General features: G+C 29.8%; 1 protein-coding gene across 4 annotated transcripts; it reads left to right on the forward strand.

The window, feature by feature from the left end:
* Positions 1–1,068: 1,068 nt before the first annotated feature.
* LOC140445081 (uncharacterized) lies at positions 1,069–15,187 on the forward strand. Of its 4 annotated transcripts, XR_011951362.1 has the most exons (4): positions 1,069–1,309; positions 4,472–5,439; positions 10,809–11,694; positions 12,671–12,805. XR_011951362.1 is itself a non-coding variant. In XM_072536884.1 (3 exons), exons 1-3 carry the CDS (start codon positions 1,177–1,179, stop codon positions 13,468–13,470), a joined length of 1,173 nt encoding a protein of 390 aa, XP_072392985.1. In that variant the 5' UTR covers positions 1,069–1,176; the 3' UTR covers positions 13,471–15,187. The 4 variants fall into 4 exon arrangements, 3 of the variants coding, with proteins under 3 accessions (XP_072392985.1, XP_072392987.1, XP_072392986.1); XM_072536884.1 differs by lacking the exon at positions 4,472–5,439 and having other exon boundaries at positions 10,809–11,048; positions 12,671–15,187; XM_072536886.1 differs by lacking the exon at positions 4,472–5,439.
* Positions 15,188–16,522: the final 1,335 nt, after the last annotated feature.

A 16,522-nucleotide genomic window follows, 5' to 3' on the forward strand; every position in this document is an offset into this window, starting at 1 on the left:
TTTTAAAATGTGTATAACAAATTCTTGCAGTATTACAAGTAAAATTATCCTATCTACAACAAGATATAATCCACAGTTTTCTGGTCACGCTATCTTTAGGAAATGTATGAAACCTAAAGATTTTATCTTCATTGTCACTATTGCAACAAGCAATTGCACAGCGTACTTTGAAAAAGGTACAAAACCAGATATACAATGGCAAATAAAAACTTTCAGTTTTACAAAAAAATACTATACAGTATAAATAAATAGTAACTAAACACCATTTGTATAAAGACACATATATAAGCATATATCTAAATTATTTTTCTATTATAAAATAGATGACTCAGTCAGTATTGAGATACTTTAAAATATATTTATTATCTCATAACTTGCAATTTGCAATAGTCACCATTGATAACCGATATTATTGTTGAACTTTTGTTTTTATACAAGCTTTCTGCCTTGCCGGTGTAAAGTCGTCTGAAGTCGATATTTATTGTGTTTTGCGTTTGAACTAATTTGTGTCTTATTTTCATATTATTATATTGTTTGATAAGTAAATTTTGCATATAATAATCGGTAGGTTATAGTAATGTGTATATTTTTTATTTTACTAAATTTCATTATAACTCATCTAAAATACCATATTGAATTGTAAAACAGATTTTTCTCTATTGTACTCTATTTTGTTTTTATTTCAGTAAAACTGCTTGGAAGTGAGTGACAGTGAATCAGAATAAGCAAATCTACTACTATTTACCTATTCACAGTATTTCCACTGCAGAAAATTTTTAAATTTCAAGGGATTTGCATACAAAAAGAGTACTTATATTATTAGTATATGTATGAAAACAAAAATAAATATTTTGCCTGAATATCTAGGAGAAGTAAAGGTTTTACGCTACTGAAAATATATTTTTTATTCAATTATAACCAAAACAAAACATTTAAAAAAAATTAGATCACTTTTAACCATAATTTCAAAATTAATGTGTACGTTAAGCTGTAATAATGGGTTCGAGGTGGTTCAGGCGATCTTAACTACGTCACACTCCTGGGCCAGCTGTCAAATGTCATGCGCAATATCATACCTTGTACATCCTTCTATATGCGTCTATATTCTTTTCTTTGTTATTATTAATGATCAGAGTATATACCACAATTAAAGATGTCCAACAATAATTATTAGATATGGATGTTAAAGTTGAAATTAAAAAAGAGGATGATGAATACGAACAGAAAAATATTGAGTGTCAGTTATCCACATCAACAAATACAGAAGACTTGAAGCATGAACCAGGTCAAGATAATCCTGATGAAACAAGTAAGCAATATATATTAGGGTAATATAACTTTTTAACCCCAATGGAAAGATAAAACACATTAAACGACTGATTTTTCTTCTCTGCCGTTATATACAGGTAGTCTTCATAGATTTTTTTGTTTGATAAGATATTAGTATTATGTGGAAAGCATTGTTTAACTTTGCCTTTTTGATAATAGGGACAAATAATTTTTTGTCATACTGCAGCCCATTGGGGGATTTATAATTTGCTGTTGGTAGTATATAGTATTTTACATACCATATCACCTAGTTTGGTTGAGTTGAAAGTTGAAACTCATGGTGTGCATGTGTTGTGTAGGGCTGGAAGAAATATTCTCAGATCATCCCAAATTTTAACATAAACTTATGTTTTTATAAGATGTACCAAAAAGTTGAGGTTCCAAACAGTGGTAATGTGGGATCTTTAGAAGTTGGGGTTACAATAGCTTAAATTATGGAAATATTTGGATTTTTAGAATGGTAATTATCTGGGGTTAAATGATTACTTATTTTCAGTTAATTTGGATGGACTTGTAAATAGACAGATTGAATCATTTGCTGTTAACAGAAAAGCTTCACAATAAATGCTTTTTGAATAGATTTATTAACTGTTCATTTAATTTTCTTAGTGGTAGGAGGTAAATGATTAAAATTGGAAATTTCTGTTCTAAAGTGTTTGAAGTCAGTTCTGGTGTTCCTCAACTCTAGGTCTCCTTTATTGATTGTAATAAAAATTGCATTTTATTATTATTTTGTTTTGTCTCATTTATTGTTTTGTTTATTTTGTTAAGGATCTTAAAAATCATCTAAAGAATTGTAAGTTTCTATTGTTTTGCTGATGATCTTAAATTGTTTTTGATAGTGAGTAGATTAATATGGTGTTACTTCATCAAGATTTTAATAATTCTTGTATTGGCAAGTATTTTCAGATTTATTTTTTTTTCTAATCAACTTTGATCAACTAGTTGTAAAGACTGACAGAATGTTGGGTTTTACTTTAATGGATTGCAATGTGCTATGAGATAATTCAGTGAGAATGCTGCATGTGGGACTTAGTAGATCACAGCTGTTGCATGGATAAGTTATCTGGACCCCACAATACAATCTTTTTCCAGTCATATCTTAAATAACATTAGGCTGTATACTTTAACCAAAAAGGAAGATAACCTTCAACATACATTTCTTAATATCTCTCAGTACAAGTTAATGTTTCATTTAAGGAGCATATTGATTCCAATCGAGAGAATAATTTAGAATTATCTGATGAAAATATCAATGACAATGAAGATACAGTTCATCCCAAACCCTTCTTTCAGTGCGTCACAGTTTATCGAATTCTCTCTAACGCATTAAGCTAGAAGTGACAGAAAAAAACGTGAGTCTGTGATTATTATACATAGAACTTAAAAAATTATATTTCGTTCACGGGTATTTGCATATTAAAGCAAATTCTACTTACGGATATATAATTGGTCGGAGTTTAGAATACGCTAAATAGATATCCAATCAATGATGCGGAGAAATATAATTTGACGCAGATGATCTCGATAGTGACAGTACTTTGACAATGTCAACTGATAAAATGATAATGAAAAGTCATTCCAGGATAGTATTTTTAGACATTTTACAGTGAAAATTGAATTTTGTATTTATTATCATAAAAATATTTTAAATATGCCGAGATATACCGAAAATGAACAAAGACTAATATTAAAATTATTAAATTATTTTCAATTAGAAAAGGAGGCTGGGACAACTTTATTACCAGTTTCTGCAGTTCGTGAAGTAAGTTTTAAATTATTCTAAAAAATATTCATATTAGTAGTTTAAATACTATACATTTTAGCCATAGTGTTTGTAATAAATAATAATAAATACATAAATAAATCTTAGCTAATCAAGCACTTTCCTTGGAGTGTATAGAATAAGAATTATGACAAACTGTTGTTCCAATATAATGCACAATAAAAATTTTTATACAGGACGGGACCTCTAATATGTAAATTAAAAAAAAATTTAAATTCTTAAAGTTTTTACTCCACATTTTCAAAAAATAACCTTTTCACATTTAGCCGATTACGATCCTTCAACTGTCAGATTTAACTAAAATGTCATGCAATAATTCTCGACATTCTTAAAATCCTATATGACGTCAAAATTAGTGACGCACTGAAAGAAGGGTTTGGGACAGACTGTAATTCAAATGGTGACCACAAATAATAAAAAGATAAAAAAAATATCTGTATAAAAGAATATACTTAGATGGTGTTAAATTGAGGGCTGGTAAACCTGAGTTAAACCCAATATAGTTACTAGTTTACTGTATTTTTTGATAAATTAAAGACATTTTAACAATGAAAATGTTATTTACCACATTTAGAATGTTGAATAAAGTTATTATTTCTTAATATTAATATCTTACATTAAAATGACAAAAATATCTAGGAATCAAAGTGATATTGAATGTTCAAATAAATAATATACTTTAATCAAATAAAAGGCAGATATCAAGCACAGATTTTTATTAAATCTTGCCCAAGTATTTTTGCTCTCAGAGCATCTTCAGGGACATAGAAAAAGAACAAACTGTTTAATTTTTTTTTTAGTTTTAAGAAGCTACATAGTGTGTGACAACAGGGAAGGGAAAAAAAATTTTTGGCATGACTCATGTCTAGTATCATTTGTTAGTTTTTAGTAGATTTTTGACCTGGTTCTTGGTAGATTCTCTAAAAAATATATTGTCACACTGATTATAAGAGAGCGTTCGGTAGAAATGAAATGATGAAAAGACCTGCTGAAAATATTAAATTCACCTCGTCTAGACAGCAGACACTGCCATATAATAAACAATATCTATTACAAATAAAATGCAGCTCTTAGAGTTGGGGATGATTTAACACAACATAAAGATAAAAAGAGGTGTGTGACAGGGATGTATACTGTCCCCATTATTATTCAATATATATTATGGACCTAACGATAACTGATATAAATGACGGAATATTTATAAATTGAGAATGACTGAACAACATAAAGACATACTTATGGCACTGTCATCTTTGCAGAGAGTCTGGAGTGCATTCCTCTTCTTGTTCTATCTATAGTTTATTAATTATTTTTTTGCTATAAAATTTTTCTTATAATTATTGATTTGTCTTTTAGGTTGTTTGCATGAGGACATGAAAATTGTGGAAACATTAACTGAACATTATTCCCACAAAGAAAAAAATAACAGTCGACACATCAAAGATACAACACTACCAAATGCAAATATTAAATTTAAGACTGAAGAACTTGCTCACACAGGTGATTCTAGAGAGCAATTGAAAAAACCAAAAGAAAAAAAAGAAAAACCATACAAGTGTGAAATTTGTGGCAAACTGTTTAACCATGTAGGTCACTGGAAACAACATTTGGTGATACACACTGGAGAAAAACCTTACAAGTGTGAAATTTGTTTCAAGCAGTTGTCTCGAGCATGTTATTTGAAGCAACATATGAGAATACATACTGGAGAAAAGCCTTATGAGTGTGAAATTTGTTTCAAGCAGTTTTCTCAGAAAATAAATTTAAATACCCATCTTACATTGCATGCTGATGAAAAACCTTATAAGTGTGAAATTTGTTCCAAGCAGTTTACCCAAACTAATAGTTTAAAAAAACATTTAATGATACACACTGGACAAAAACCTTATGAGTGTGAAATTTGTTTCAAGCAATTTTCTCGAGCAGGTGATTTGAAGCAACATATGATAATACATACTCGAGAAAAACCTTACCAGTGTGAAATTTGTTTTAAGCAGTTTTCTCGGAAATTTGAATTAAAGATACATTTTAGAATTCATACTGGAGAAAAACCTTATAAGTGTGAAATTTGTTTAAGGCAGTTTACCCAAACAATTAGTTTAAAAAAACATTTGATGATACACACTGGAGAAAAACCTTACGAGTGTGAAATTTGTTTCAAGCAGTTTTCTCAAGCAGGTGATTTGAAGCAACATATGAGAATACATACTGGAGAAAAACCTTACGAGTGTGAAATTTGTTTCAAGCGGTTTAACCACGCAAGTGGTTTGAAAAAACATTTGGTGCTACACACTGCACAAAAACTTAAAAATACTTAATTAAAGGTACTTTAAAAATAAATACATTTGACCAAACGCTCTATAGGGTCTTAAAAGTGGACAATTTGTTGTAAACAGTTTAATAAAACAAGTAATTTGAGAAAACATTTGGTGCACAATGGAGAAAAACTGTATTAGTGTAATATGTTTCATATGGTTTTCTCAACGAAGCTATTTGAAAAGATATTGCTTAGTATATACTGAATATATAGAATTTTTCATATAAAAATGATTACATGTCATTCAATATTTACGTCAGAACCCCACAGCGTTGCCAAAACATCAGAATAGTTAGTGAGGAATTTTTCAAATGTCAACTATTTGTCAAACTGTTATATTAACAGTAAATACACTTAGTTTTAAGACTACGGCAACACACTAAAATACATAAGAAAACGTTTTAGTACAAAATTAGATATTATAAATTTTAAACTTACTCTTTTAGAGCATTAATAGTCAAAACTATTAGTGCTCTAAAAGAGGTAAGTTTAAAATTTAGTACATATATATAATTTTGTGTTAAAATGTTTTCTTATGTATTTTAGTGTTTTGCAGCAGTCTTAAAACTAAGTGTATTTAAGTACTGTTAATATAACAGTTTGACAAATAGTTGACATTTTAAAAATTCTTTACTTACTAACTATTCTGGTGGTTTGGCAACACTGCCAAACTTTGCAAATATTGTTTATTTAATAAAGAAATAAAGGCTTTAGAGAATTTATAACTATTTCTTTATGTGAGATTTATCTATTTATTTATATGGTTTTACTGTCTTTAAATGATTTATCAGCATAACAATCAATTAAAAAGATTGATTTGCTAATTATGGCAATTTTTTTAATAACTAGACTTGCTTTGGTATTTTTTAAATTAATATTATCTATCCTCAACGCTCAAACCACCAGTTGCCAGGTTGCAACAGATGTCTTTTTATCTTTAATATTTATACCAAAATTTTACTATTTGCTACTTTAAAACTATATGTACTTTTTTGTTTGATGATTCTAAACTATTAATTTTTATGTCTTATTGCTGTTGATCGCATATATGTTTCATTTTTAATGTAGATTTCAACACTGCCCAAACACCAATATTTCATTCTGTCATGAGTCTCGAGTGTCATGTGTCATGCATTGCACCATTTGTAGCTATGGTGCGCATCTAAACATTCCGTATATGTATTTGGCACCTAGGACTTTTCTATTGGTTCTTTGCGGCACGCGGGCATGTTTCAACCAATTGACGTAGTTGGTAGTATATCATGGTACAATGAATACACAAGGTATAATACATAATGTTCCAAAATCGGTTCGCTTTCGCACATGACGTAGTCAAGATCGCTTATTCCCGCAACATTTGAATGTAGTTGGATAGGAAAGACTTTTAATTTTAAGTTTTTTTTATATAATTTGGCTAATTTAATTATAGTAATTATAAAGAGATGATAAAATTATGTTATTATAATATTTATCATTTATAAAACATAGATATCCTTTATAAGACAAGTTTTAATTATCTTTTATTACACGTAGGTACAGGTTAATTAACTTATACTCCAGAGTTCGATATTTCAGATGTTTAAAAAGATACAGAAAAGTGGTAATGGAGGTACACAAAATTTGTACGTATATATACCTACTGAACTAAACACAAAATCAAAATAAATAATGACAAAGTCAAATTTATTTATATCGAATGAGCTAACTGGCCATCGAATATGAGTGTAGTGAGGGCACACAATATTGCACAACATTTAAAATGACATTTTTGTAATATTCACACATAAAATTATCTTGGTATTGTTTATAATAATGATAACATTGTATATTTTAATAATGATAACATGATTTAACAAAGAAAAATATGTTATTTTGGAAGATGCTAAATTGATTTCCTCCGAAACAGTTCTTATTGCAAATTGCATAGCAGGCTGAGGCTAATTTCTTACTTAACAAATCGATGTGAAAAAACCATTTAAGGTTTCATGACTAATAATTAATAAAAATAAAGATTTAAAATTACGTCGTTGACCTAGAAGTAGTAAGAAGCTGCTCAACATACTTTTTGGACTCTCTGTGTTCGCCTCCTTGTACGCGTTTCTTTTGGTTGGTTAAAAGGGTAGCCGATGTTGATTTAGGCAAATAAAGACTAGGTACTGCCTCAGGTTTGAGTTTTAGACCCTTTTTAGAAACGTAATTTAAAAGTTCCTGTTGTAGATTTCTTTGGTAATCTTCAGTTTTAAAATGTGTATAACAAATTCTTGCAGTATTACAATTAAAATTATCCTATCTACAACAAGATATAATCCACAGTTTTCTGGTCACGCTATCTTTAGGAAATGTATGAAACCTAAAGATTTTATCTTCATTGTCACTATTGCAACAAGCAATTGCACAGCGTACTTTGAAAAAGGTACAAAACCAGATATACAATGGCAAATAAAAACTTTCAGTTTTACAAAAAAATACTATACAGTATAAATAAATAGTAACTAAACACCATTTGTATAAAGACACATATATAAGCATATATCTAAATTATTTTTCTATTATAAAATAGATGACTCAGTCAGTATTGAGATACTTTAAAATATATTTATTATCTCATAACTTGCAATTTGCAATAGTCCCCATTGATAACCGATATTATTGTTGAACTTTTGTTTTTATACAAGCTTTCTGTCTTGCCGGTGTAAAGTCGTCTGAAGTCGATATTTATTGTGTTTTGCGTTTGAACTAATTCGTGTCTTATTTTCATATTATTATATTGTTTGATAAGTAAATTTTGCATATAATAATCGGTAGGTTATAGTAATGCGTATATTTTTTATTTTACTAAATTTCATTATAACTCATCTAAAATACCATATTGAATTCTAAAACAGATTTTTCTCTATTGTACTCTATTTTGTTTTTATTTCAGTAAAACTGCTTGGAAGTGAGTAACAGTGAATCAGAATAAGCAAATCTACTACTATTTACCTATTCACAGTATTTCCTCTGCAGAAAATTTTTAAATTTCAAGGGATTTGCATACAAAAAGAGTACTTATATTATTAGTATATGTATGAAAACAAAAATAAATATTTTGCCTGAATCTCTAGGAGAAGTAAAGGTTTTACGCTACTGAAAATATATTTTTTATTCAATTATAACCAAAACAAAACATTTAAAAAAAAATTAGATCACTTTTTAACCATAATTTCCAAATAAATGTGTACGTTAAGCTGTAATAATGGGTTCGAGGTGGTTCAGGCGATCTTAACTACGTCACACTCCTGGGCCATCTGTCAAATGTCATGCGCAATATCATACCTTGTGTATTCATTGTATCATGGTAGTATATAGTATTTTACATACCATACCATGGTACCACCTAGTTTGGTTGAGTTGAAAGTTGAAAATTTATTATACTGATGGTGTGTATGTGTAGGGCTGGAAGAAATATTCTCAGCTCATCCCAACAGTAAGCTTTATATTCTGGATGATTTTAATTTGCCTGGGGTTCATTGTTATATGCTGATAATGTTTTGGAAGTGACTTGTTCATCTAATTAACCAGCATTACATCTAACATAAGTGGAAACAGTGGAAATGTGTTTTTGGACTTGGTTTTTTACAAATTCTGATTAGTGTACTAGATCTTTGGATGCACTTAGATCTTTGGAAATTGGGGTGATAATAGCCGAAATTCTCTTAAATTATGGAAATATTATTTTGATTTTAAGAATCGTAATTATCTGGTTTTAAATGATTACTTATTTTCAGTTAATTTGGATTGACTTGTAAATAGACAAATTGAATCATTAGCTGTTAACAGAAAAGCTTCATAATAAATGCTTTTTGAATGTATTAATTAACTGTAGATTTAATTTTCTTAGTGGTAGGAGGTGAATTGTTAAAATTGAAAATTTCTGTTCTAAAGTGGTTGAAGTCAGTTCTGGTTTCCTTTACTTTAACTTTAACCCTTAACCGGAAAGGTCTCATCTGTAAGATGACCTTCAATATACATTTCTTATTATCTCTGATTTTCAGTACAAGTTAGCAACATCTGCTAATCCTAAACCAACTGGTCAGTTACCTTTCCAATGACTTTCGAATCAGTATGAGAACTCATGCCTGAAATATGGGATAAAAAAGGGATAGTAGTTTGTGAGATTACACCTGTATGTTCATACTACTAAGTAGTTATTGTGAGCTCTGGCTAGTTCCTTGAAAAAAAAATATCAGTTTTGCATAAAGGTTTTGAAGAAACTGTTATGAAATTGTATGAGACTGTTAGTGAAGCTAGTAATCTAGATTATGTTTTTTTGAATGAGCTTATGATTCCAATCAAGAGAGTAATTTAGAATTATCTGATGAAAATATCAATGACAATGAAGATAATTCAAATGATGATCACGAATAATAAAAAAAATATATGTATAATAAGAATATACTTATATGGTGTTAAACTGAGAGCTGATAAACCTGAATTTAACCCAATATAGTTACTAGTTTACTGTGTTTTTTGATAAATTAAAGACATTTTAACAATGAAAATGTTATTTACCACATTTAGAATGTTGAATAAAGTTATTATTATTTTTTAATATTAATATCTTACATTAAAATGACAAAAATATCTAGGAATTAAAGTGATATAAGGTTGAATGCTGAAATAAATAATATACTTTAAGTAATCAAATAAAATGCAGATATCGAGCACAGATTTTTATTAGATCTTGCCCAACTACTTTTGCTCTCAGAGCATCTTCAGGAACATAGAAAAAGGACAGTTTAATTTTCTTTTAATTTTAAGAAGCTACATAGTGGGTGACAGCAAAGAAGAGAAAAAAAATTTTTTTTGCATGGCTCATGCGTAGTATCGTTTGTTAGTTTTTAGTAGATTTTCGACCTGGTTGTTGGTAGATTCTCTAAAAAATAAATTGTCACACTGATTATAAGAGAGCGTTCGGTAGAAATGAAATGATGAAAAAAACCTGCTAAAAATATTAAATTCACCTGGTCTAGACAGCAGACACTGCCGTATAATAAACAATATATATTACGAATAAAATGCAGCTCTTTTAGGGATGATTTAAAAGACGACATAAAGGTAAAAAGAGGTGTACGACAGGGAGATATTTACTGTCTCCATTATTATTCAATATATATTATGGACCTAGCGATAATTGATATAAATGACGGAATACTTATAAATTGAGAACAACTGAAACAACATAAAGACACACTGATGGCACTGTCATTTTTGCAGAGAGTCTGGAGTCTTGAGAAACTTTATGTACCTTTGCATTCCTCTTCTTGTTCTATCTATAGTTTATTATTTCATATTTTGATATAATACAATTTTTATAATTATTGATTTGTCTTTTAGGTTGTTTCCATGAGGACATGAAAATTGTGGAAATATTAACTGAACATTCATCCCATAAAGAAAAAGAAAAAAATAACAGTCGACACGTCAAAGAAACAACACTACCAAATGCAAATATTAAACTTAAGACTGAACAACTTGCCCACACAGGTGATTCTAGAGAGCAATTGAAAAAACCAAAAGAAAAAAAGGAAAAACCATACAAGTGTGAAATTTGTTTCAAGCAGTTTTCTCGAAAAGGTGTTTGGAAGCGACATATGATAACACATACTGGAGAAAAACTTTACCAGTGTGAAATTTGTTTTAAGCAGTTTTCCCGGAAATATGACTTACAGATACATTTTAGAATACATACTGGAGAAAAACCTTACAAGTGTAAAATTTGTTTAAGGCAGTTTACCCAAACAATTAGTTTAAAAAAGCATTTGATGATACACACTGGAGAAAAACCTTACGAGTGTGAAATTTGTTTCAAGCAGATTTCTCAAGCAGGTCATTTGAAGCAACATATGAGAATACACACTGGAGAAAAACCTTACGAGTGTGAAATTTGTTTCAAGCGGTTTAATCACGCAGGGGATTTAAAAAAACATTTGATGATACACACTGGAGAAAAACCCTACAAGTGTAACATTTGTTTCAAGCAATTTACTCGAGCAGGTGATTTGAAGCAACATATGAGAATACATACTGGAGAAAAACCTTACGAGTGTGAAATTTGTTTCAAGCAATTTTCTCGAACAAATGTTTTGAAGCTACATATGAGAATACATACTGGAGAAAAACCTTACGAGTGTGAAATTTGTTGCAAGCAGTTTAACCATGCAGGGACTTTAAAAAAACATTTGATGATACACAATAGAGAACAACCTACCAATAATTAAAGGTACTGTAAAAATAAATACATTTGATCAAATGCTCGATAGGATCTTAAAAGTATGAGTAAAATAAGTAATTTGAAAAAACACTTGATGCAATCTGGAGAAAAACTATTAGTGTAAATATGTTTCATACGGTTTTCTCAACGAAGCTATTTGAAAAGATATTGCTTAGTATATACTGAATATATATACACGCTGTCACAAAAAGATTAGTCATAAATTATACCATGATTTTTAGGGTTAAAAATAAGTCGTTTTGTCCTAACTTACCTATATGCAAAAGTGCACCAGAAAAAGTCACAAAATAAAACCGAATTTTTTAATATTTTTTCAAATCGGTTTAAAATTTTTTTATGAAAATCTATATTATGGGTTAGCATGCCATTGCCAATAAAACTGAAGTACCAATCAATTTTTTTCTCCATTTTTCTAGATTTTAGGGGTCTCCAAACCCTCCCTTCCCTCCAACTTTTTTGTAGTATAATATTAAACAGGGCGTCAACTAAATGATATACCTACTTTACAACTTTTTTGTTTTTTGGTATTTGTTTGTAAAATTAATAATTTAGAAGATACAGCCACCTCACCTACGTGCAATATTACATTTTTAAAAACATTAAGTTTATTACTAACTTTCAAAGAGGCACAAAAAATATATTAATTTGATTTAAAGAGTATTCAAAGTGACCTCCTTCTTCCTGTATATAAGCTCTATATCGTTTCAACAATGAATACCACATACTTTGAAAAATCAAATATGTGTTGAAATGCATTCGAACGAGATGCAATCAAATGCTATCGAACAGCTTCACAAATTGAGAACAACATAAAGACACACTGATGGCACTGTCATTTTTGCAGAGAGTCTGGAGTCTTGAGAAACTTTATGTACCTTTGCATTCCTCTTCTTGTTCTATCTATAGTTTATTATTTCATATTTTGTTATAATAAAATTTTTATAATTATTGATTTGTTTTTTAGGTTGTTTCCATGAGGACATGAAAATTGTGGAAATATTAACTGAACATTCATCCCATAAAGAAAAAGAAAAAAATAACAGTCGACACGTCAAAGAAACAACACTACCAAATGCAAATATTAAACTTAAGACTGAACAACTTGCCCACACAGGTGATTCTAGAGAGCAATTGAAAAAACCAAAAGAAAAAAAGGAAAAACCATACAAGTGTGAAATTTGTTTCAAGCAGTTTTCTCGAAAAGGTGATTGGAAGCGACATATGATAACACATACTGGAGAAAAACTTTACCAGTGTGAAATTTGTTTTAAGCAGTTTTCCCGGAAATATGACTTACAGATACATTTTAGAATACATACTGGAGAAAAACCTTACAAGTGTAAAATTTGTTTAAGGCAGTTTACCCAAACAATTAGTTTAAAAAAGCATTTGATGATACACACTGGAGAAAAACCTTACGAGTGTGAAATTTGTTTCAAGCAGATTTCTCAAGCAGGTCATTTGAAGCAACATATGAGAATACACACTGGAGAAAAACCTTACGAGTGTGAAATTTGTTTCAAGCGGTTTAATCACGCAGGGGCTTTAAAAAAACATTTGATGATACACACTGGAGAAAAATCTTATGAGTGTGAAATTTGTTTCAAGCAGCTTTCTCAAGCAGGTAATTTGAAGCAACATATGAGAATACATACTGGAGAAAAACCTTACGAGTGTGAAATTTGTTTCAAGCGGTTTAATCACGCAGGTGGTTTGAAAAAACATTTGGTGGTACACATTGCACAAAAACCTAAAAATACTTAATTAAATACATTTGATCAAATGCTCGATAGGATCTTAAAAGTGTAAAATTTGTTGTAAACAATTTAGTAAAACAAGTAATTTGAGAAAACATTTGATGCACATTGGAGAAAAACTATTACTGTAAATATATTTCATACAGTTTTCTCAATGAACCAATTTAAAAAAAATTGCTTAGTATATACTGAATATAATATATAAATGTCATGATGGTGTCACAAAAAGATTGGTCATACATTATATAATGATTTTTAAGGATAAAAATAAGTCGTTATGGCCTGACTTACCTACATGCAAAAGTGCACCAGAAAAAGTTAATAAAACAGATTTTTTTAATACTTTTTCAAATCAGTTTAAAATTTATATTATGGGTTAGCAAGTCCTGGCCACGAGACTTCAGAGACTTCGCTGGGCTGGTCATGTAGTAAGAATGGAGACAGAAAGATTGCCGAAAAGAGCCCTTGATAGTAAAATGCAGGGCGCAAGACTAAAAGGAAGGCCACGGAAAAGATGGGAGGATGAAGTGGCAGCGGACGCGCAAAATCTGCTAGACGTGAGAACCAGGAGAAGATCGGCGCGGGACCGACAAGGTTGGAGGCATAGTTTGGAGGAGGCCAAGGTTCGATTTGGGCTGTAGCGCCATTGGAGAGAGAAGTCCTGGCCAATAAAACTGAAGTAGCAAACAATTTTTTTTCTCTATTTTTCTAGATTTTTGGTGCTCTCCAAAACTTCCCTCCCTCATAACTTTTTTGTAGTAAATTGGATTAAAAACGGGGCGTCAATAGAATGATATACCTATTTTACAACTTTTTTGTTTTTTGGTATTTGTTTGTAAAATTATTAATTTAGAAGATACAGCCACCTCACCTACATGCAATATTACATTTTTAAAAACATTAGGTAAGTTTATTACTAACTTTCACAGAGGAACAAAAAATATATTAATTTGATTTAAAAAGTATTCAAAGTGACCTCCTCCTTCCTGTATATAGGTTCTATATTATCGTTTCAACAATGAATACCACATATTTTGAAAAATCAAATCTGTCGAAATGCATTAACAGCTTAAAAAATTCGGTTTTTGTTTAATTAAAATTTAAATTGGTATTCTGTCATTTCAGAAAAACTATAATTGTTAATTTTCAATTTAATTAATTAAAACAAAACTTTTGTTCACAATAACATCAGTCAAATCACTATCAAGATAAAGAACACGGCAACAATTTGTCTACTTAAATAATAAATTTGATATTATAGAGAAAGGTAACTGAGAATGGTAACCCAGATATTATTATAGAGGTTGACTATTTAAATAGTGGCCAGAACTGCATCAATTTCACGATAGAATTAAAAGGAAAAAAACTAAAACGGCTTTATTCTCAAAAATTGTCTGTTGCAAAAATTCCGTTGCAAATAAAAAAGACTTAATTGATCTCTGCGACAACAATATAATTCCTCTCAGGTTTCAAAATGAATATAGGCTAATGAAAACGTCAGCTATACCAGATAAGCTAGCAGAATCCGATGAGGAAGACGAAAGCGATGAAGGGCCCCAAGATTAGATTTTTGCTGACTAGCTATGATTCACATTTATTATACCACATGCAATAACATTAGATATTATGACTATTTGTAAGTTTATAACTAAAGCGATTTGTTATTCAGTTAAATGCCTATTGTACTTTTTACTTTTCACAAATAAATTACCTTAAATAAACGATTTTTGGTATTTTTTTTATATATTATTTATGTTACTTTAAGGGGCTGTGTCTAAACATACTTTTTATCGTAAGTGCTGAGCTTACGATAACCAAATTTTACCAAAATTAAAGTGTTGGACTTGTATAAAACTACAGTAGCAAAATTATTTTTGATGCTTCCAAAGTAACGTAAGTCCAACTACAAAAAACTGAAACTATTTTGAAGAAAAATCATTTCTTTAGTTCAAACACTCATCATAATATGTCCGGATGCCAATTTTCACTTCAATTGGACATTCCTAAACACGTTTATTGAAAAAACTCCCGTACTGTAAAATTTACTAAACGAGACTTACGATGTTGTGGCAAAAAGGTATCGATATATATACATATATATATATATATATATATATATATATATATATATATATATATATATATATATATATATATACTCACAACATGATCCAGAAAACAACACAACCCAATACTGCCTGGAAATATTAAAACAAAAACTTTCCGTTTATTCAGGCCACCTAAGACGCTATAAAGTAACAAACTGAAATGCAACAATTTACTTTTTAACCATGCGGAGAAGGCTTTTTATAGGAAACTGAATTCCACTGTAGAAAATTAAAATAATTCCTAGCCAATCCATGAAGAGATTAATGAGTTTTGGGGAAATCAACTTTCAACGCCACTACTCATCACATCAATTTTGGATGGATTGAAGACACGATGAACAACTGTCAACACTCTAGTAATATTTATTACGAACCTTTCACCATTGAAGAAATCTCGAACATTATCAAAGAGCCTCATATCTGGAAATCTTCTGGACCAGATGGAGTTAAAAAATTCTGGCTAAAGAAGTTTTGGAGTATTCATGAGGTTTTATTAACGTTAATTAATCATGTTATTTCTAATCTGCAGATAATATTATCATCTCTTAGTCAGGGAACCACTTATCTAATACCGAAGGATCAAAATAATAGTGAAGATGCAGCCATACCACCCAATTACTTTTCTTCCAACTTTGTACAAATTGGTCACATTCTGTGCAATCCAGCGTATCGACCAACACTATGCTCTAAATAATATCGTAGAGCCTCAGTAGAATTTACTTGACTATAAGAAGGCCTTTAATTCAGTGCCACATGAATGGCTTATAGCCTATTGAACATATATAAAGTCGACGATGATATACTGATTTTTTAAAGCATATACTGATGGAATGGAACATTAAAATACAGCTTCAAATACCTGGTAAAAACAATAAATGAACTGAAGATATCTCAATTAGCTGAGGTCTTTTTCAGTGGGACTCTTTGAGTCCACTTTGTTTCTTTTTAACG

This window comes from Diabrotica undecimpunctata, chromosome 7 (genome assembly GCF_040954645.1).
Source record: "Diabrotica undecimpunctata isolate CICGRU chromosome 7, icDiaUnde3, whole genome shotgun sequence".
NCBI lineage: Eukaryota > Metazoa > Arthropoda > Insecta > Coleoptera > Chrysomelidae > Diabrotica > Diabrotica undecimpunctata.